The sequence below is a fragment of the Cydia splendana genome, chromosome 15, assembly GCF_910591565.1.
Source record: "Cydia splendana chromosome 15, ilCydSple1.2, whole genome shotgun sequence".
Classification (NCBI taxonomy): domain Eukaryota; kingdom Metazoa; phylum Arthropoda; class Insecta; order Lepidoptera; family Tortricidae; genus Cydia; species Cydia splendana.
In genome coordinates this window covers 1,765,346-1,786,596 of record NC_085974.1, presented here as the reverse complement: position 1 = coordinate 1,786,596, position 21,251 = coordinate 1,765,346, and the positions used below count along the sequence as shown (strand labels likewise).

The 21,251-nt window shown below is 37.5% G+C and overlaps 3 protein-coding genes across 3 annotated transcripts in view; 1 reads left to right on the top strand and 2 right to left on the bottom strand.

Moving 5' to 3' along the window:
- Positions 1 to 3,590: 3,590 nt before the first annotated feature.
- LOC134797395 (serine/threonine-protein kinase RIO3) lies at positions 3,591 to 6,515 on the bottom strand. Its single transcript, XM_063769618.1, has 2 exons — positions 5,038 to 6,515; positions 3,591 to 4,188 (listed from the first exon to the last, which is right to left on the bottom strand). Exons 1-2 carry the CDS (start codon positions 6,376 to 6,378, stop codon positions 3,754 to 3,756), a joined length of 1,776 nt encoding a protein of 591 aa, XP_063625688.1. The 5' UTR covers positions 6,379 to 6,515; the 3' UTR covers positions 3,591 to 3,753.
- Positions 6,516 to 8,007: 1,492 nt separating this feature from the next.
- LOC134797447 (large ribosomal subunit protein eL34-like) lies at positions 8,008 to 10,495 on the bottom strand. The gene is made up of 3 exons (XM_063769687.1): positions 10,409 to 10,495; positions 10,202 to 10,273; positions 8,008 to 8,328 (listed from the first exon to the last, which is right to left on the bottom strand). The coding sequence occupies exons 2-3, from the start codon at positions 10,264 to 10,266 to the stop codon at positions 8,034 to 8,036; spliced, it is 360 nt and encodes a 119-aa protein (XP_063625757.1). The 5' UTR covers positions 10,267 to 10,273; positions 10,409 to 10,495; the 3' UTR covers positions 8,008 to 8,033.
- A 410-nt stretch (positions 10,496 to 10,905) lies between these two features.
- Positions 10,906 to 21,251, top strand: part of LOC134797423 (bone morphogenetic protein receptor type-1B) — a 106,850-nt gene continuing 96,504 nt past the window's right edge. The window contains exon 1 of the mRNA XM_063769651.1: positions 10,906 to 11,051. Within this exon, the coding sequence (XP_063625721.1) occupies positions 11,048 to 11,051 (4 nt within the window). The 5' untranslated portion in view covers positions 10,906 to 11,047. The remainder of the gene's footprint in view (positions 11,052 to 21,251) is intronic.

Below are 21,251 nucleotides of genomic sequence, written 5' to 3'. Positions count from 1 at the left end.
TATGTATTTTAATTAAATATCTGAACTTTCCCTTGGTTCCCTGCTGGGGCGTGACTATAAAATTGTGATCTGATAACCACAATAAAGAATAAAAGCGTTTTTGGTCATTTTAGGTATCGTTAAACCTTCGAAGTAAAATTAAAATTGCAAGAAATGTCGATAGTTTATCGATATGACTTTATCGACATGGCTACAGCAAGGTGGGCCTCATTGTTAATCGTACACTAAACAAAAGTGGCAACAGTGACAGCTCGCTGAGACACCGTCTCTATATATTATAAGTCTATGACCTGGATCTGGCATGAGTGGTAGGGGTAACTGACAGAACGGGATAGTCTTATGTATCTTTCAGTAGGAGTAGCAGTGAAAGAGCTATTATTGTTTGTCCTTGTCAAATGGTGGTGGTTGGTTGTATAATGGTGGGCAACAAATGAATTCGACCAATCACAGTGTCGCATTTGCGTATGTTTTGTCCCTCACGGAGGCACGCGTATACCACTTCTATACGATCCTACCTTCTATGTTCAAGACCAAAAAAAGTAAGATAATGTTGCCACTTTTGAGTAAAAAGTTTTTACTAGCGCGTCTTGTATTTATGTAAAATTAAGTAAATAAAAGTATTTTTTTAAACCGTAGGAGTAAAATTACCAATAAATAAATTAACTTAGCGTGTTTATTTCACGGACCTAGAGAGTAAACCGGACAGAGTACATTAGCCAAAAAGTGTGTCCACATGAGAAGTCAAGGTGGGCCGTTGCATCTCTTTCTAATTAGGGTGACCATAAGTCATATATATGTGGGATATTAGGATAACATTGAATATATAGTTTGGCCAGGATCTTTTCTTATTCGTGCATAGTTATAGAGAATCATACTGTATTTTCGCTGTACTAGTATTATGGCCTGAAAAGGGATGGATATAGTTTTTTTTCTCTTCTGTAAAACGCTTCACACAACCTTAGGCACTTAATTTAGTTGTTCTAAAAGCTGTTGCTAATAGGCGCACTGGACCACGAACATGGTGGATCGTCAGGAATGTGGTCCGCCGTAACATCTGTCAAGAACACGGGTATGAGTGAGAGAGATAGAGAGACAGATATGGTGACAGAACCAGAGGGTCTACCGCGAACCAAGTTCGACGTGTTGCCTCTCTGTCACACTTACGTACGAATTTACAAGTGCGACAGAGAGACAAAATGTCGAAAGTGGTTTGGGGTAGGCCCTCAGGGCAGTGGGGGATTTACAGTATTTGCCGTCCTAGGCCCCAGGCCCTGTAGCAAGCACTAGACGCCCCTTTCTCAGCACCCATCATATAGACTGCCACCCTAGGCCCGGGCCTACTCGGCCTTAGAGTAAATCCGCCACTGCCTCAGGGTCGCGTGGATCCGCTACGCCCGTTTGTTATAGTTTTTAACTAGGACGCTTGTCACTGGAGCATAAATTAAATTAAAAAAATAAATATCATTTATTATCAGGCGATTAAGGCCCATAGATACATACCTTACAAACTAACATACGTACAATAGTAAAAATCTTACAAGCTAAAAATTATTTCGGCGTCACCGAAAACCATAAACACCGAAGTTCGCAAATTGCGAGCATCTTTCTCTGTCACTGTAATTACTCCTTTATAGGAGTAAAAGAGAAAGATGCCCGTAATTTGCGAACTTCGGTGTTCACGGTGGTAGGCCATCTGTGCGAAAAGAGAAGAGTGATGTGCCGTTCCCAGTAAATTTTCCAAAGAGGGTAAGCCCTCATACCCACGAGCGCTTTTTCAACGCGCGTTAAAAAAGCGCGTTAGAATGAAACAAATACCCGGTGGAACGGGAGACCGTTACGACCAGAAAGGGGTCCGGATGCAGCCTCTGACCGACGTTAACTTTGACCTCTAACGTCGCCCTAAGCTTTAGGCAAAGCTTTGCTGGCTTGCAGGGTCCGCCGAAACCGTTTGCTTATCAGCTGCGGCTCGCCTTTCCAACCAAACCAGACTTTTACACGTAGCGGGAGGTGCCCGCTTAAAGACCGCAATCATGGTCCCCCTCAACCAGGTTTAGCCCACGTTTACCAGGGCGTGGCCACTGCGTGTACAACAGTTACTCGGAGCCACTGGTGAGAGATTTACAGAAAATCAAGAGCAAGGTTCTCCGCTACAGGCGGATGACAAGAACCATTCCTCCATATATTTCCGCTACGCTGAAATTAGCGTATAAGCGTATAAAAAAAATTAAATACATTTTCGGTTACTGATGAAGTTAAAGTGACGTCACTAAGTTTATGACTCCCCCCTCCCCCTTGTCACAACATGTCACATTTTCTTGACCCCCTCCCTCCCCCTAAACGTGTGATGTAATTAATGGATGACCCCTTATATTATTTTATGGCCCTAGTTAGTTTATCCAACTAAAATTATTGTTAGGGTTCAAGTAACTGAAGTAACCCTTTAGGTTAGCATTGGGAAGTAAATCAATAGCATTGAAATAAAAATAATTGGCCAAGCACGAAGTCAAGACTACGGTGTTCAGAGCACCGTTCCCTTTCTCTATACGCCTTACTAACTCTATGTGCTCTATTGTGAAAAAAAAACACAACGACAGTGAAGAACGGAATTCTTAATTTGAATTTTTTCAGATAAACTGTAATAATAAAATATGATTCTTACTGGGCACATTGAGATAGTCAATTGGTTGGAAAGCCCGTTCGAAATTTAAATTTAAGGTTGTATTTTGTAGATCTCTCTCATACTTATAGTAGGCTATTCAGAAAAAAAAAGTATCCCACAAAAATAAGCAAGCAGAATTAAACTTTGTATCAAAGACATAAGTCATAAATTTCAATGCCAAAGTTTTAACTAAGGATCTTTCTCGCTAAAACTACTTCCTATATAATATGAAATGACCAGTGTAAGCATCAGTTAGCTAGCCCTAAGCAACCAAAGATCAGGGGCCGATTGCATAACAAACTACAACTAATATTACAAGCGGAACTCCTTTTCTAATTTCACTTATTAAATAAGGAGTTCCGCTTGTAATATTAGTTGTAGTTTGTTATGCAATCGGCCCCAGGCTGCAGTTGAAAAACTAATAAAGATAAAGTTAAGCTGATAATTTTCCCGCCGTCTCCATGCTTCTTTAAGTTGGGTATTGACTGGTCAGCTGCCTGTTAGCTATAGTTTTCGCGAAAATCGCCAGGACAGAGGTGAAATTTTTTGTATGAAAACTTGCAACTTTAAATGCATTTTTTATCGAAACTATTGCACTCTAAAATGAAGTCAAAATCAGTCCATCGACTCAATTTTTTGCAAGCTTTCTAATGGTACCCCACACGATTCTTACAAATAAAAAAAAAATTCAAGCTACTCCTCTCAACCCCCTAAATTTCCCCCTAAAATCAGAAATAAGCAGTTTTGACTTATTCACAGTGTTAGTGATGGTACTTGCCATAACTATTCCAAATTTTAGGTACCTACATCAAACGGTCTTTGAGAAAAACGCATTTAACCGATTTGCAAGACCGAAGTGATCCCATAAGAGCACCGTGAACAAAGTTTTGTACGGTGCTCTAAAAATAACAAAAAAGTCAAAGTCAGCAAATACAAGGTGGCAGTTTTATTGTGTAACATACAAAAAGTATTTGAAGTATTTCATACACAGATTTCATACAAACACCTACTTAACCCACAGGTAGCTATGCTTTGAATAAGCAACTGCACCTTAACTCTATAATTTGAGTATACCATGGACTCTAGACAATCTTTTAAGATTTTTTCTCCTTCTCAGTACTACCTATATCCCCGACCGATGATACATCAATGACATTACCAAAGTTGGTTTCTTTATCAACGATAGATGTAGTTGGTTGAGAAATATTAACCTCATTACCAAAGTTGGAAGCAGTATCAACAGCCTTAGCCTTTTGCGACTGTGTCCACATTTCCTCAAACTCATCATCATCAGAATCAATGTCCGAGTCACTCTTTTGCTTTGATTCGCTGCTCTTATTCCAGCAGTAGTCAAACGGATAGCTGACATTCCTGTTGTCATCTGGAGCTATTTCGAAACGGGAGGAGAGTGAGTTGTACGTAGTGTGGACTCCTTCCAGCATGTTGAGATCCACTTCTTCAAAACCTGTGACGGACTTGAAGAGTTCTTCAGCTGTCTTTACTTCTGGCACCCCCTTTTTCTCGAAGAACTGAAATGAAAAAAGCATTTTTGTAAACTAAGCAGAAAATATGTACTTGATAGTATATCAATAAAGAGTTTCAAGGATAATTTGTATTATTTAGTGGTCGTGCATATTGTGTGTAACAAACTTATTTACATACATAAAGTGGGCCACAGACCATCAGTTTTAACTGTTCAGTCAAACTGTTCAGTTAAAACGCATGTGTGTAGGCAAATTTTGAACTGTGCAGTTGAACTGACGATCTAATCGAAATTTCATTAGATAAAGTTTTAACTGAACAGTTTGACTGGACGGTTAAAACTGTGCAGTTAAAACTGATGGTCTGTGGCCCTCTTTATGCAATAATGTGGCAGTTTTGTACAAATTGGGTCCTTCAGATAACCTTGAGTTAATAGATAAGATAAACAAGTTTGTTTTGAATGAAAATAAGACTTTGAAGTCATGTTGTGCAATATAGCTAAAATAAGTTTTGGGTTCAGTGGTGTCAGAATTGTGAAAATTCTGTTGTACCAAAGTAATGTAAATAAGTTTTTGGCAAAAAATTCATTTTTGGTACAAGCTTTTATCGCTGACTGTACTTTTCTTATGATAGACTAATACTCATCGAAACAATTCTAAAAACCCCTAACACAATTAGGTTGCGTTGTTTCATCACAGAGTTCCTATGACCACTTCCTGTCTCCATCATCAGATCAGCTTGATGGTACCATAATATTGCATTGTCATCCGATTTATACATGCATGCAAAATTTCAGCTCAATCGGAAACCGGGAAGTGAATCAAATTTAACTTGCAAGATTTGATTACAGACAACGGGACAGGTGAAACTAAATAAAAGTTTCTAAAAAATCTTACATTGCTGATATTACGGCAATCCCTGAGCAGGAACTCTAATCCATTAGGATGGTCCGGCTGCACGGACTGTGACACATCAATGAACCAGCACTTGTTCTCCCACCACAGGATGTTGTACTCGGACAGGTCGGCATGGATCATGTGCCCCTCCTTGTACAGCTTGTGAACACCGTCCACAACCTCCTTGTACACACTCTCCCATTTCTCAGGGCTTAGGATTGCATCTCGCAGCTTCGGTGCAGGTTTATTGTCCCTGCCAATGAAGGACATGACAAGGATATGTTTTTTCAGGCAAATCATGTCAGGGCAGTTCATTCCAATCTTCTGCATCCTCATCATGTTATGCATCTCTTTCTCGGCCCACATATGAACGATTTTCCTTGGGTTTTGCTTAGAAAAGCGGTCTTTGAAGCGATAATCAGCTTTAATATATTTATCGCGAGTTTTGAACTCATTCAAAGTAGTTTTGAACACTTTGATGGCGCATTCTTTAGGCAGGATCATGTCTGGGAATGAAGGGTCACTGTTAGCGTGGAGTACGATTGATTCCTTCCCGGTTGAGATAATACCATTAATATCCTCCAACATTCCATTGTTAATGAGCTTGAAGAGAATCAGGCGAGTAGCTTCATCAAGACCCATTTCAGCCGTAGCTTGGCTTTCTTTTCGGTCCAACATCTTATGTCTACGCGACTGGTGGTGTCTAGTTTGTTCCTTCAAATGGTTGAACACAGAATTTGGCAGTTTCATGTCGAATCCAGCGCCGTCGCCCGTACACACCTCGGGTGGGAACGCCATGATGCGGCACGCGTTCCGACGGCCGTTGATCACGCTGTCGTGCTTGGTCACCATCTCTCCATCCTTGATTATGTAGCCCCGTTTCGGCAGACTCGCGTATTCCTTCTGGTTCGTTTCGAACCGATCCCAATCTTTCTTAGCTGCGACTTCCACATCTTCATCTTCCGAATCTGTGTCGTACACGAGATTTTCGGGCACATTGCGATAGTTATCATATGACACGGAAACTTTGGCATCTCCGTTGCGCTTCTTCTCGACTCTCTTGATTTCGTCATCGTATTCTTTGTCGAACTGACATTGCAACACTTTTGCAATAATAGCATCCGAATCGCAGTATTCTGTTAAGTTTGCATCCTGTAACTGCTGCAGGATCTCTGGAGGAATAGCATCGGATGACGATGGACACACTTGCTGATCAGATATCAGTTCCGCGAACTTTATTTCTTCTTGGACCTGCAGTCCTTTCGCATATTGTTCAGACATTATGTCCGATAAGTTTTCTGCTGCGACGGGCGCTGTAACTTTTTTCCAGGGATTCGACATTTTGTGTTACTTATTTGTTAACAATATCACAGACGTTTCTATAAGAAATAAATAAAGATTAAGGATACAAATAAATAATTTCACAATAATTATCTACACGATGTACGATAAATTTAGTGAATGAACTGAACCACAGGTTATGAAATGCAAAGCACAGACAATGTAGACAGCAAAACGTCAAATTCCATAAACTACATTATATACCTCTTTTATTTTTATACGAGCATAGGCATACAGCCGAAAGCAAGCCGAAAGTATAATATATGGCTCTTGCACATGGCGCAAGTTGGGGATATGAAGAGCCAGGATAATTGGCGGAAGGTTTACGTTGAAAATCGTTATCTGCAGCTCTCTCGCGCAAATATGCCACGGGCTTAGAGCATTTAATAACTGGAGTCGCCTTTAAGAGCCCCTCTGCCGAAAAACTTGCACAATTGTGCAAACTTTGTATGGACTGACATGGCTATTTGTACGTTAAGTACAAATCATGTAGAAATAGCAATACATTCGACGTCCACTCCCCCGCAAAAACGGGAGACTGTTTTGTACAGAAAATGACAGCCATGACGTCTCCAGTTACTATAGTTTATCAAAGGACCGTCTCATTTTAATCATAGACACAGAGAATCATACTATCTTTGTCTTAGACTAGTACTAGCACCCAAAAGAAAAGGATGAGTACAGTTTTCCTGGTTTTTACTGAGTGACAAATTGGTTTGACCAACTATAAATGTTCTAAAGCCCCCCATTCACACTCCTACCGTGTAGGTCGCCTCGTTGGGTAGGATTGTGTATGGGGGTTGCGGACTAGCCGTCCTACCGATTAGCCGTTTGTAGGACGGCTCGTAGTCCGCAACCCCCATACACAATCCTACCCAACGAGGCGGCCTACACGGTAGGAGTGTGAATGGGGGGCTTAAGGCCACGGGCTAAACCATGGCTAAACCTAGCTAAGTCGGCAGCGATTTTGATAGCCCAGACTTAGGGCGATTGTGCACTACAATGAATTTTACTGTCCGGCAGTCCGAGTTTTTACGGTCCGATATAATAAATAAACACAATTATTTACTTACTAGCTAATTAACTACTACACGCACACCACGCCACGCCACGCGCACGCCATTAAATGTATATAGTAGCTTGTGCACTAAACGTAATTTTACCGTCCGACATTTTACTTTTCCTCATTCCGGACAGTTTTTTTCCGTCCGAGATGACAGCTATGAAAAACGTGTTTATGCTTGTGCAAGTGATTATATTCTCTTTGGTGCACTGCGTCTGGAATTAGTATTATTCATGACTTGGCCGGGCGGAGGCGGGCTAGGGGGGTGTGTTTCATGCCACTGCGCCGCACCTGCGAGTAAAAAGACGGACAAGTTTACAAGCCAATCATCCGTTTTTTTCATGCCACTGCGCCGCACCTGCGAGTAAAAAGACGGACAAGTGCACAAGCCAATCATCCGTTTTTTTCATGCCATATCGGACCATGAAAACTCGGACTGCCGGACAGTAAAATTCATTGTAGTGCACAATCGCCCTTATTACTCTCAAAATTGTATTAATTTTTCCGGAAGTAGCTGTTAAAGGACAATGATAAGATTATGATTATTCAATAAAACTCCTATCTGATTTTTACTTTTATTTATACCCTAAGCTCATTTCGCGGCCTTCTTGCTGATCCTGGGGTTGGCCTGTTGCGCTTTGTACACCTTCACCAGCTTCTGCTCCTCGATGAGGAAGGCGCGGACGATGCGCTGCTTGACGCACTTGTGGCAGAGGACGCCACCGTACGCGCGCTTGACGGTCTTCTTGCGGTAGCAGAGGCGGGAGCGCTCAGCGGGGCGCGCCGGCTGGATGCCGCGGAGCTTGCTCTTGCAGTTACCGCATCTCGGGATCTTCTTGGGCTTCTTGACGTATTGGTAGACTAGGCGGCCGCCGGGGGTGCGCACTCTGGAATTTAGAGAGATAGGTAAGTATCAAGTTATCAAAAGTTTTTGGATCGGAAAGAGAGGAATAAGGTCAATGTGGCTAATTCCGTCATAGGGACTATTCCGTCCACTAGCGTTTTTCCCGAACAACAAACAACATTTATAATTTCGTCAACAAAGCAGCGATTGCTTTTAGTTTCAGCAATCAGAAGCATATGGTTTTTTTTGTCCTACCATAGAAAATTAAAGAAATATACGCTCGTGGACGGAATTAGCCACATTGACCTTCTTAGTGGTATTAGAAAATGCTTGACTCGGAAATGTGAGCACATATTCATGGGCTTTAGAATAGCTGATCAGAGAAAGGTTAACATAGGTAAGTTAAAATACTTCTGTATTTTACCTACTAGTAAACTGTTGAGTTTGATTACAAGTTATTCATCTTGACCAATATGGATGGGATATAAGCTGTAAGTAAAGGTAACCTGACCGTGACAGTTAATTGTCACTGCCCAATCCAATAGTACCAAAAAACACCAACTCGGTTTGGTGGTAACTACTGGGAATATTTTTCTCAGTAGTTACCAGCGGTAAAAGGTGGGAAAAAAACCTTAGTTATATATTAAATAAATAAATATTATAGGACATTTTTACACAAATTGACTAAGCCCCATGGTAAGCTCAAGAAAGCTTGTGTTGTGGGTACTCAGACAACAATATATATAATATATAAATACTTAGAAAAAAACCATGACTCCAGAACAAATATCTGTATCATCATTCATCATACAAATAAATGCCCTTACCAGGATATTATAACTAGACATAGAGATTTTTCTAGCACAAACAAGGCAATGCTAGTGACTTCCTTTCGATATTTAGTTCAACAATACCTATCTTATGAGTTTCATATACAAAGGCCACATTTGGAAATAAATGAACAAGAATAAACTAAATATTGGAAGGAAAGTCACTAGCATTGCCATATTCTCGCTAGAAAATCTCTATGTCTAATTATAACTGTGTGTGTGGACTCAGTCAACTAGTATGCAAAATATATCATAAAGATCACTAGCTATAAAATAATGTTTGGTATATCGATATATTTTATAGTTCTGTCTGTGATGGGATTAAATCACTGTAATCATTTCTAAATAAAATTTATTGTCAAAGCATCTCTGCTTGTAATTCTTTAAAAAAAATTGAGCGGTATTCACTACACAACTATGCTGCATGGATATCATTATTCTTGCCTACACTGTGCAGAAATTAATAGCCTACAACTACAGGATACTAAATACTTGCACATATTCTGCTGACACATAAACCTCACTTAGTAACTACTCTCTGTGGGTTGTACTACAGTGGATTTGGTATACAAAATGTAAAATTTTCAAGACTGATCAATAAGAGACAATACATAACATATAAAGTTTTTACTAAAAATAATAAAATACTAAGACTCATGTTTGAATTTGAATTGTACAAAGTATCATATTTACAAATTTATGCTCAAAGCAGACCCACATTGAACGAATTTGTTTCCATTCATATTAGAAAGTACTAAATGCAGTACCTAACCTAAACGATTGATAAACAGGAGAAAAACATTGTGTGAAGTGTAGATTTCAGAATGTTTTGCTAGAGATTAACTGTAATCTAAACAATGTTAAAATTTCTTTAAAAGGTTTATAAACAGAAGATAAATAGTACTTGGACACATGTTCAGCGTCTTTCAAATATCTGCCTAGGATCAATTCCAGTTACCGACTTAGAGGTTATGTCAAAGGTAAACTTTAAATTTGTAAGACAGATATTTGTAAGTTATCATACAATTCGTTACCTTTGACGGTCTGTTAGGGTATTTTTGTAATAAATCAAGTAGAAAAACTCACATCCTTCTCTGGTTTGATTTGGTATTGTACGACAGACGTCGTCTGAACGTTAGCCGCTGCACCATCTTGAAGCTGAAATATTAAAGAAATTATAAATTACACATACACGGCACTGTAATGCACTATTTACTGCATCAATTTTATAGTAATTATCGCCGGATTAATATAGATTTTAAGAAATCTTTTAAAAACACACAAATGTCCAACCTTTTTGACAGCTCTTGACAAGAAAAGAAAAATAGATTTTACGTTGGCAATACCATTGGTTGGTTGGTTCTCTTTGCTTAGAAGCTCCATAAAATATTACTTAATGAATTTTACATCAAAATAATATAAGAGAATAGGAAATAAGGAAAAATAATGCGTGTAACACAATAAATGTAAAATGATTGCGTGAACGATAGTGTCTTAAAAATGCGCTAGTCGCTTACAATAATGATTTTAAATATAAAAATGGGTTGGTTAATTTATTGGACAGTAACTGCTACCAACTTTTGCATAAGTATAGTTGGTCAAGCAGATCTTGTCAGTAGAAAAGGCGGCAAATTTGAAAAATGTAGGGGCGAAGGGATATCATCTCATAGAAAATTTGAATTTCGCGCCTTTTTCTACTGACAAGATTTGCTTGACCAACTACATGTGTTGAATGATTACAAATTAAATGTAGAAATAAAATTTATTTACTAAACCGGATTGGCACCAACGAGAACAATCTTAAAAAAGCAAAAGTATGTTTTAAAGCTAGCAACCCATAAATTGTAAAATGGCCGCTGTGTGATGATTGTGGTGATGTTATTTGTGTTTTGTATCGCTGAACCGTGTTTTTAAAGTGAAATTTGGCTGATAATGGGTGAGTTTTATGGTTTTCTACTGCCATAGTATATAAAATACAAGTTGTAACAGTTTGATTTCACCGAACAACAATGTAACTAAATTTACGTATAAAAACCAGTTCAGAATCCTTTTAGTTTGTCCGACTTACTAGCCTTTGAGAGAGTTTACTTGCACGTGAATGAATGTATAACATCTATAAATTAATCTTTAACAAATAGCAATAAAGCCAAATAGAAAACTCGACCAGCTACTTATTGTAAATTCGAAGTTTTCGTGTATCACAGAACAAAAAAAAAAAACAGATCCTGAATTTGTCTAGTTTTGGTTAACTATTTGTTTTGTTAACAACAAACTTATTTTTATATGAATAACATTATCAATAAATAAATTAACTTGAGTATTTAATTTAATAATTGATGCGATGAATTACCCGCAATTTCCAAAATACTAGAAAAACTTCTTAATAACCGCATTCTTAGTTACCTAACGAAATTCAAAATACTATCAGATAGCCAATATGGCTTCAGAAGAGGGCTGTCAACAGAAGATGCTGTTACAGCTCTCTCATCACTGATCGTGAACAAAATAGATAAGAATAAAAAATGTTTAACAATATTTTTAGATCTGAAAAAAGCATTTGACACAGTCTCCATTTCTGCCCTAGTTACAGTATTAGAAAGCATAGGCATTAGAGACATCCCACTACAACTCCTTAAAGACTACCTGCAAAATCGTACACAAAAAGTTAAAATCGGAACCCACATTAGCGAAGAAACGGATACAACTTTTGGTGTACCACAGGGGAGTGTCCTTGGGCCGACCCTATTTTTAATCTATATAAACCAGTTATGTAATATGTATATTAAAAACGGACACATTTTTTCTTATGCTGACGACACTGCCATTGTCTTCACTGGAGACACTTGGGAAGACGTGAAGCATTCTGCAGAACAAGGTCTGTCAGAAGTTGCCTGCTGGCTGCGCTCTCGACTTCTTACGTTAAATACATCTAAAACAAACTATATTTGCTTTACGAACTACAATAGTACACAACCAGATCACCATTTTAATATAAAAATCCACACATGCAACAACAATACGCAAAACTGTACATGCTCTACTATAAATAAAGTTGAAAATACTAAGTATCTAGGGATACTAGTGGACCAACGCCTAACATGGCATTTGCACATAGAGCTGCTCATGAGCCGTATCAGGAAACTTGTATGGGTCTTTAAAAACCTAAGACACATTTGTACCTCACAACTTCTCAAACAAATATATGTAACCCTTGTCCAATCAGTCATAAGTTACTGTATACCGGTATGGGGGGGTGCTACAAAAACCAAATTTTTAGAACTCGAAAGAGCCCAGAGATCATTGCTTAAAGTTATGAATTTCAAGCCGTTTAGATTTCCTACCATAGAGTTATATAATCTTTCTAATGTATTATCTGTCAGAAAACTGTACATATTATTTACGACCTTAAAATTACACAAGACCGTACCATATACACCAAACACACATAATAGAAGGAGAAGAAACAATTTAATTCCAACAGTTCAAATAAACACAACGTATGCTAGTAGACAATTCGTTTGTAAATCCGTTAAACTATATAATTCTATTAATAAAGATTTAAATATATATCCATTATCATATTACGAATGCAAAAAAATCATAACAAATTGGCTAAAATTTAAAAGCTATCATGATATTGAAAACTTAATCCATAATGTTTTTGATATCTAAATACACAGACACACATTCGCACACACACGCACACACACACACACACACGCGCGCGCGCACACACACACACACACATTCGCTCATTAATTTCAGTTTAAATTTAAATTATCTCTAACTACTTTTGTTATTCACTGAAATGTTAATATTATTTCTTTTAATTTTATTCATGAAATAATTTATTATTGTTCACTTAGCAACTAAGGAAGAGCGGTGCCTCTTAATACAAGTATCTGTTTACTTAAAAAGAGGTACCAACCCTGTACAATGTAACCTAACACTTATAATGAATAAACAATTTTATTATTTATTTATTTTTTATTATTACACTGAAATATCCTACTTGTTCATGACTGGAGAATTTAGTTCTACACTCTACAGACATGTTTATCTTTCTAATTTTAATCCCTTAATTTATTTCTTATTTATTGATATCTAAAACTCTATTCTAGCTAAAAAATTGTATGAAGCTGCATATAGTAACTAGACAAGAAGTGTGTGTTTGTTATCCTACAGATCTGTTAGCATATTTGTCAGTAGATGTCACTACAGTACAGTTTCCATTATCTAGGAAGGGTGCGCGCGGAGATAATTAAAAACATTGCTACAGATGAAGCACTGGTGGCTTAGCGGTAAGAGCGTGCGACTTTCAATCCGGAGGTCGCGGGTTCAAACCCGGGCTCGTACCAATGAGTTTTTCGGAACTAATGTACGAAATATCATTTGATATTTACCAGTTGCTTTTCGGTGAAGGAAAACATCGTGAGGAAACCGGACTAATCCCAATAAGGCCTAGTTTCCCCTCTGGGTTGGAAGGTCAGATGGCAGTCGCTTCCGTAAAAACTAGTGCCTACGTCAATTCTTGGGATTAGTTGTCAAGCGGACCCCAGGCTCCCATGAGCCGTGGCAAAATGCCGGGATAACGCGAGGAAGAAGAAGAAGAAGATGTAGTGCATAAGTATTTACCATCGTATTTTTACGAAAATGCACAACATGTCTTGCTATTTCAGTCAGTCCCGGTACAAAATGTACTGAGGTTGACTGAAGTAGCATGACAAATACGAATGTTCCCGAGAAATTACGAGGGAAAACAATTATTATGCACTATGTCTGTAGCTATGGAAACCGTTTTTGAAGGACTCTGGTAGATACCAACGTTTGTAAGATTTATCATTTGTTTGTTACTTGCTTACAGAAGTCAAAATAAGGAATCATAAATCATATATTTATTTGTTGGAGAGGCTATATTTAGGTTTTATATTTTTTTTTCTGCCGCCTGTAGCTGATACTTTTGGGGATACATTTGTATTGCATTGCAAGGTGAAATGTGGAGTAAACTGCATAAAGAACAGCAGATTGATTGATTGATAATTACATTTCTAACTCTAACAAGTGTAGGTATATGGTCCACCCATACTTCAATAATGTTTGCAACTTCAGAGATCTTCTCATGTGCTTTGCCCACCAAATGTAGTTGATCTACACATGCTTGTATTGTAAAGCAAAAATGTAGCATAGTTTTTCATATTTTTTTCTTAAATAGAATTTATTCGACTAAATAGCAATGAGGCTTGAATTATGTATTTTTTAAATTTAGACAGTCAAAACGAAAAAAATGTATTCTTAGGAACACAAGTGCATTCATATAATTTGGACACCATTTTTTCTTAGCAAATTATACTAATTTTAATATAATTTTGATTCACATGAAAGGTTTTTTTGACTAGACCTACAGGTTGAGTCATCCGTCATCCATCCTGAATTGTATCCTGCTGGCGCCTGTGCCAATTCTCAATAAACCATAATTGAAATTTGAATCACTGGTTTGACTGGGTAGTATTCAAATCATACGAATTGTTACTTCAATTGAGTTAAACGGTCCTGATGTCATGACAATAAGTCCTTGTCAATTTAAGATGTAAAATAAGTATCTACTCTCATAAAACCATAGGGGTATGAATGAAAGGATATGCTACACAGCCTGTAAGGATGATGGCAAACAAATTATGATAAATGACACCTAAGATTGACATAGCATAGGATTTTTTTATTTTCTTATGGCATTTCTATAGTAGTACATATTATTATCTACATATATTTTAGGTTTAGGATTGATAAAAGTAAAGTAAGATAATATTTCTGTTTTTTTCTTCTATTTTAGGGAGTGATCAAACATAAATTAAATCTTTTTTATTTTCATAAAAGCGGATATGTATCTTTAAATAGTTAGTTTTTTATTTCAATTAATAAAATTTACCATAATTTACTGTATTAAACTCTCGAGTTAAGAGTAAAATTAGGTACGGGCGGAGAAAATTTGATTTAGGTAAGTACGTAATTACGAAACTTTCTTTTATAAGACAAAAACACCAAATGAACACCAAAATGTGTTCCTACAGTAATAAAAATTAAAGCACATTGCCTGCCACATTCTTACGCGATATTCTCACCTAAAAATCTCATCAAGATTAATTCTCCCATATAAATCGCGCCCGTGTCGAATCCATTTTCGTGGTTACCCATTTAAGGTAATATGGGGGCTTATGTACGGCGCTCGCAGGGCTGCCGGGAGTAACGACTGTGAGAACCCTGGTGCGTGGGTTTAAACCACTTCTAAATGTCTATCTATCTTAGCATTTAGTTTGTCCGTTTCTGGATTTATGCCTCCTCCAAATTCGCCCAAGACTTTCTGTCTCTCGCCACTTCTATATGTAGCAGTGGCGTAGCGTCCATAGAACTCGATTCCCATCGGCTTGTCTGATATTCAGGCTCTTGGGCTATTTTCTTTAAACTTATGAAGAAAAGGAAGGGCAACTCAGCTACGGCTTGCCTACGAATAATCTAGACGCGCCGTCACTGATTATGTAGGTATTGTATAAATAAAAAGTGCGTTAACAGAGTGGTTAAGTTCGAGACTTGAACCCACGCTTGTGCGTACCTAAGTTCCCAAAAATTTAGTATGTTTGGGAACAAACGTCAATTTTATTTGACCATTAGCTTTTCGAACGAGAAATTAACGAGGAATTTTGAGAGGAGTGGTGGTTAACAATTCGAAAAATTCCTTGTTGCAAGGTGAAGGCAAGATTTTGTAATAACTTGTGTATCAATAAGGTATCTTGGGTAATGAGACTAATGAGTATCAAAATGTGTAAGTATTTATGAAGAATCGTTTTTCTGTAAAAAAAACCTTCATTGAATCCGCGATTTATTAAGTATATTATTATTGGTGCCGCCGAGGTTTATCTAACGATCAATATATAGAATTATTTCATGTAATTTAGATAGGTGACTAATACTCACACCACATAATAAAACACGTACGAAGTAATATCTTTTTGATTTGAATTTCCTGAATTCATATGTTATCTTATTTTCCTATTAACTCTAGCTACTACTCGCGACTTCGTCTTCGTGGAATGATGATGATGATTGATAAAAACTATACTATGTCCATCCCCAGACCATACCAAGTTTCATGTAAATAGGTTTAAGGCCTGTGCACACCGGCTTGCGTGTGCGTGACGTGCACGTGCGCGTGCGCTAAAATGTTAGAGCCGCACACGCACGTCGCACACGTCACGCAAGCGGTGTGCCGTCTCTCATAAGGAACTGTATACTACAACGCCGCACGCGCACGTGCACGTCACGCACTCGCAGCCGGTGTGCACAGGCCTTTAGCGGTTCAAGCATGAGGAGGTAACAGACAGACAAAGTTACTTTTGGTTTTTTAATATTAGTAGGGAAGTAGGGATTCGTAATAAGGTAAAATCATAAAATCAATCAAAATCAAAATATACTTTATTCATGTAGGCCTAGCAACAAGCTCTTATGAATCGTAATTAATCTTAATCTAATTATCAGAGCAATTTATTGATGTTAATATTATTCCATAATAAAATTGGATTATTATACATATCAAATTTAACACTAAAAATTTCACAAAAGGATCGTCAAACATTAAAAAGATTGTATAAAAAAATACTAGTCTAGAATTTCTAGAATAAAATCTAAATGTCAAAAAAAAGCATAAGTAACAAAAGAAGTAGATAGTATTACATCGGAATATCCATTTCCTCATCAATAATCAAATATACCTAATAAATAAATAATCATTTCGAATAACAATTAATCCCTCGTTGTAATATCATTCATGTAGTCTTGTGTGGTATAATAAGCTTTAGAAATAAGTTTACGCTTTACATAATTCTTAAATTTATTAATAGATAATTCAGTAATATGGTTTGGAAGTTTATTATAAAATATGAATTATCATTAAACTACCTGCGACTGTCAGCCCTATATGCATTGTATCGAATCGAATCGGATACACAGTAAAAGTTTCTAAACCAGTATTTTAACACAGAATATGCGTTTCCGTAGAACGAAACCTACCACCGTGCATTAATACCTTAGCGTCTACTTTATTCATACCTTGTCTTTGAGTGTAAATGAAATGTAAATTTAACGGTTATATTATATTATAGATTTGTCTAGCTAGTTAATGCAACCATGAGGCAAAACAGATAGTTACAGTGGTATAAATAATTAACCGATCTCAGTTAAAAAACTTAAATAATTTTTTGTCAAAACGTAAAGGCAAGAACTGTATAATCTATGGAAAGGGGCGAACCACGAAAATAAACGTCACTTAAATTCACATTCCCGCAAACAGTCTAACTCTACATATGTAATTCTAAATACCACTTATTATCAACTTCAAACTCGGGTAAATCCATTCGACCCTCTCAGCAAATATCTGCCCTATTAGCTTTTCTTAATACCAAAATCGCATAATCTGACAGCTGGATTTACCCGAGTTTGAAGTTAAGCGACTCATGTACTGTTTATATTTTGACTGCGTCGTAGGTGTCAGAATAAGTGCAGCGTACAAAGACGCTTCTCCGAATCGTCCGACATTGAGATGGGTCGTCTTTAATAATAATAACAATAAACGGATGTTACCATAGATATGGAGATTCGTTAGAGCTGAGCTCGCAGCCGTATAAAATCATGAATCAAACATGGCGTTTGGTGAGTACGTTTAGATTTAGATGCTGAAAATATATATTAATACATAATCAAATTAGAGACAATTAAGACTGACGCCAAAAAAAATAGAGATTATAAGAGGCACAGCGCGCTTTACTAATTCGACCCTGTGGCAATTTGTGTAGAATTTAACATTCCTATTTATTAAGAGCAGAGGGGCGATTTTTGAATTTAAATCGCTCGATTTCGTCACTCGAAAATCGGTGGAAAACGGAGAAATGTTAATTTTTGAAATACGAGCGATAGACATTTGGAATCTAGTGCCACCACCACTCGTTTTCAATTCTAGTAGAATTAAAATTTCTAGTAGCGGAGAATAATATCTCGAGCGATATACACGAAATCGAGCGGTCGAAATTCAAAAATCGGTCCCCATGTTGTGTGCAATTTCACAAATTCGTTTACAGTTTCAACTCTGCAGCAGAACTTCAAAACTCGCGCAACGTCATACATCAAGCGCGATTTGATATGTATTCGCGCCAAACACGGCATGCCGTGCTAGACGTGCTGCAATCTTGCTCTGTCAGATACTACAGTCAACTGTACCCATATTTATGTCCTTGACTGTACTATAAACGTTTACAAACCTGCCCCCATTAATCCCCCAAACCTGCTCAAAGGCCGTCTCGCCCACTCCATACCATTGTGTTCCGAAGCTATGCTTGAGAGGCGTCAACTCTCGTCCGAATGACAATGTACAATGCGTCCAGCCCCCTGCATTGCTTATACTTGTAATGGAACCATTAATATTATGATGACTTTCTGGAATAATTTTTAACATTTACATTTTGAGTAGCATTTGTTTGTGAAGTTATATGGACTTGAAGTTTTCTCATGACATGACATAGCCATGTACAATGCGTCCAGCCCCCTGCATTGCTTATACTTGTAATGGAATCATTAATATTATGATGACTTTCTGGAATAATTTTTAACATTTACATTTTGAGTAGCATTTGTTTGTGAAGTTATATGGACTTGAAGTTTTCTCATGTTTGCATGTATGTATAATGGTCATAACTACTCAGACTAAAAAAGTTCCCATCTCTCCTTCATTTACCGAAAATTCTGGGCATTTGCGTTTTTCTCTTTGAATTCGATATACCTTACTCCGCTCCTGACGCAGTTTTGCATGTATGTTATGCTCTCAGGATGTTTATCACGAAATAAGTTTTTGGCAAAAATTTCATTTTGGTACAAGCTTTTATCGCTGACTGTACTTTTCTTACGACAGACAACTAATACTCATCGAGACAATTCTAAAAACCCCTAACACGATTAGGTTGCGTTGTTTCATCACAGAGTTCCTATGGCCACCTCCTGTCTCCATCATCAGATCAGTTCGACAGTACCATATTATTGTATTGTCATCAGAACTACATACAGCTGCCAATTTTCATGACGCTACGATCCTTGGAAGATGGTTAAATTAGTTACCTTAGATTCCATTACATAGTTACATACAGGTCGAGAGTTCCTATGGCCACCTCCTGTCTCCATCATCAGATCTGTTCGACAGTACCATATTATTGTATTGTCATCAGAACTACATACAGCTGCCAATTTTCATGACGCTACGATCCTTGGAAGATGGTTAAATTAGTTAGTTACCTTAGATTCCATTACATAGTTAGTTACATACAGGTCGACCTAATAAAAGCTTGCTAAAAAAGGAAAAAATAATCCAATAAAATCCAGAAAAATCTTGAATACGTTTGTTGGCCGATTGCTATCTGTTTCTCGAACAGTAACATATCAAAGAAACAAGTTAAAAATTCCGAACTTTTAGTCTGATTATTTCGTTCTGACCTTTAAGTATGGAAGCTGAAAATTTTTGGCGTCGTAATTCATTAAATATACTCCGAAAGGTGTGGCCTAGTTCTGGCCGTTGCGAGGAAGTGGTTCCTTCTTATTCAAATAAGGCAAATTCACGTGAAACCAAACTAGGCTTAACTTTAACAAGATATACCTTTATGGAATGGAATTTGTTTGCAAGAAAGCGATTGGTACATTTGGTGCTATACTATACTATTGGTATTTGGTAGTGTACCTTCTACATACAAGTAATATTCTGAGTTTTGACTAAGTCTAAAGTTTTGCCTGAAGTTTTCCTGAGGAATATGGTTAGTTAAGATAAAATATTCAATTCAGCAGACACCGTGCTCCTATTCCTTAGTAATTGGCTTATGCCGCTTATGCGCTAGTTATTTACCAAACGGACTGCTATGAGAAATATACCCCTTGAACTATGTCTCCCTTACGATATTATCAGATTATCACTAAAGATGCAGTGGAATGACGTAGCACGCGTCTGACAAAGCTCACCAAACTTAAACCCATCAGACGAGCAATGATCCTAATGGACAAACGTATTGTCCATTTCGAATCTCCATTAACAATGCATCGATCCGTAGCTCCGATCTGATAATTCTCAAAAACACGAGTATTGTTGCTGTCGAGCCAAAAAACATGATTTACAAAATATCTGAAGCCAGATTGAGCGATACATAAATTGAATTGAACCTGCCACCGATCGTTTAGCTCTGGCCGTTGGATTAATGAAAATGATAAGCTTGAAGATCTTAGTAAGGAATGTGATCATGGTAATGATTTTTATCTTGACGATATATGTGTAAGCTGCGATATTTAGATTATCTGCTTCTAAGATTTTCGTATGCTTTGATACCTACAGATAAAGTGAGAAATGTCAAGACATGTATGTCTTAAAGGCTTTCCTTTAAGTTGTAATTTTGTCTGGCAGGCGTCTTTATTTCATAAGATTTATAATTGCTATTCGTTGTAGATGTTGGATATGTGACAACGTCAACTTGTCATGCCATAAAAGGAGATATAAAACAGTCACTCATTAATTATTTTACTAAAGTAGGTAATTGGCAACGACAACTAAGTACCTATTACAATTCAATTCATGCAATTTCAAGCCGTATGAATATTTCTGTAGCAGACCTTTGACCTTAGTCATGTTAATTGCCTCTAGGAGCTTTGTGCTTAAATGTTTTTGCTAGTCGTGTAATAAACTATTAACGTCCGACGAAGGCGACCATCCCGTATCCCGGCATTTGCAAACCGTCAAACATTCCGTTCCCAATAATATGGATCACGTCCAAATTTATTCGCACCGTCTGACGTCACGATTCTTTCGTTACGACTACGTACAAATCAACGCGCACGCGCCGTTTTGTTTACCAGCCGACGACCGAAAGGAAATACGAACAAAGTTTACACATCGGGCCGTTTACCTCTCTAAAATGAGGTATTTGTTCTACAACAAGCCTTTGTTTAGGTTTAAACAATGTATGGATAGCCATACAACATTATGCGTTCAGACTGCGCGACCTGATTTAGATCTGTGGCCGTTTGTTGTTTGTTTCACTGTAGTTCATTTATTGGCCGTTTT

Excerpts from the sequence above, each read along its gene's own strand:
- LOC134797395 (XM_063769618.1), bottom strand. The coding sequence starts at position 6,378 with ATGTCGAATCCCTGGAAAAAAGTTACAGCGCCCGTCGCAGCAGAAAAC. Across the intron at positions 4,189-5,037 it reads ATTGCCGTAATATCAGCAAT|TTCTTCGAGAAAAAGGGGGT; the intron begins GTAAGATTTTTT and ends TTTTCATTTCAG.
- LOC134797447 (XM_063769687.1), bottom strand. The coding sequence starts at position 10,266 with ATGGTGCAGCGGCTAACGTTCAGACGACGTCTGTCGTACAATACCAAA. Across the intron at positions 8,329-10,201 it reads AAATCAAACCAGAGAAGGAT|AGTGCGCACCCCCGGCGGCC; the intron begins GTGAGTTTTTCT and ends TCTAAATTCCAG.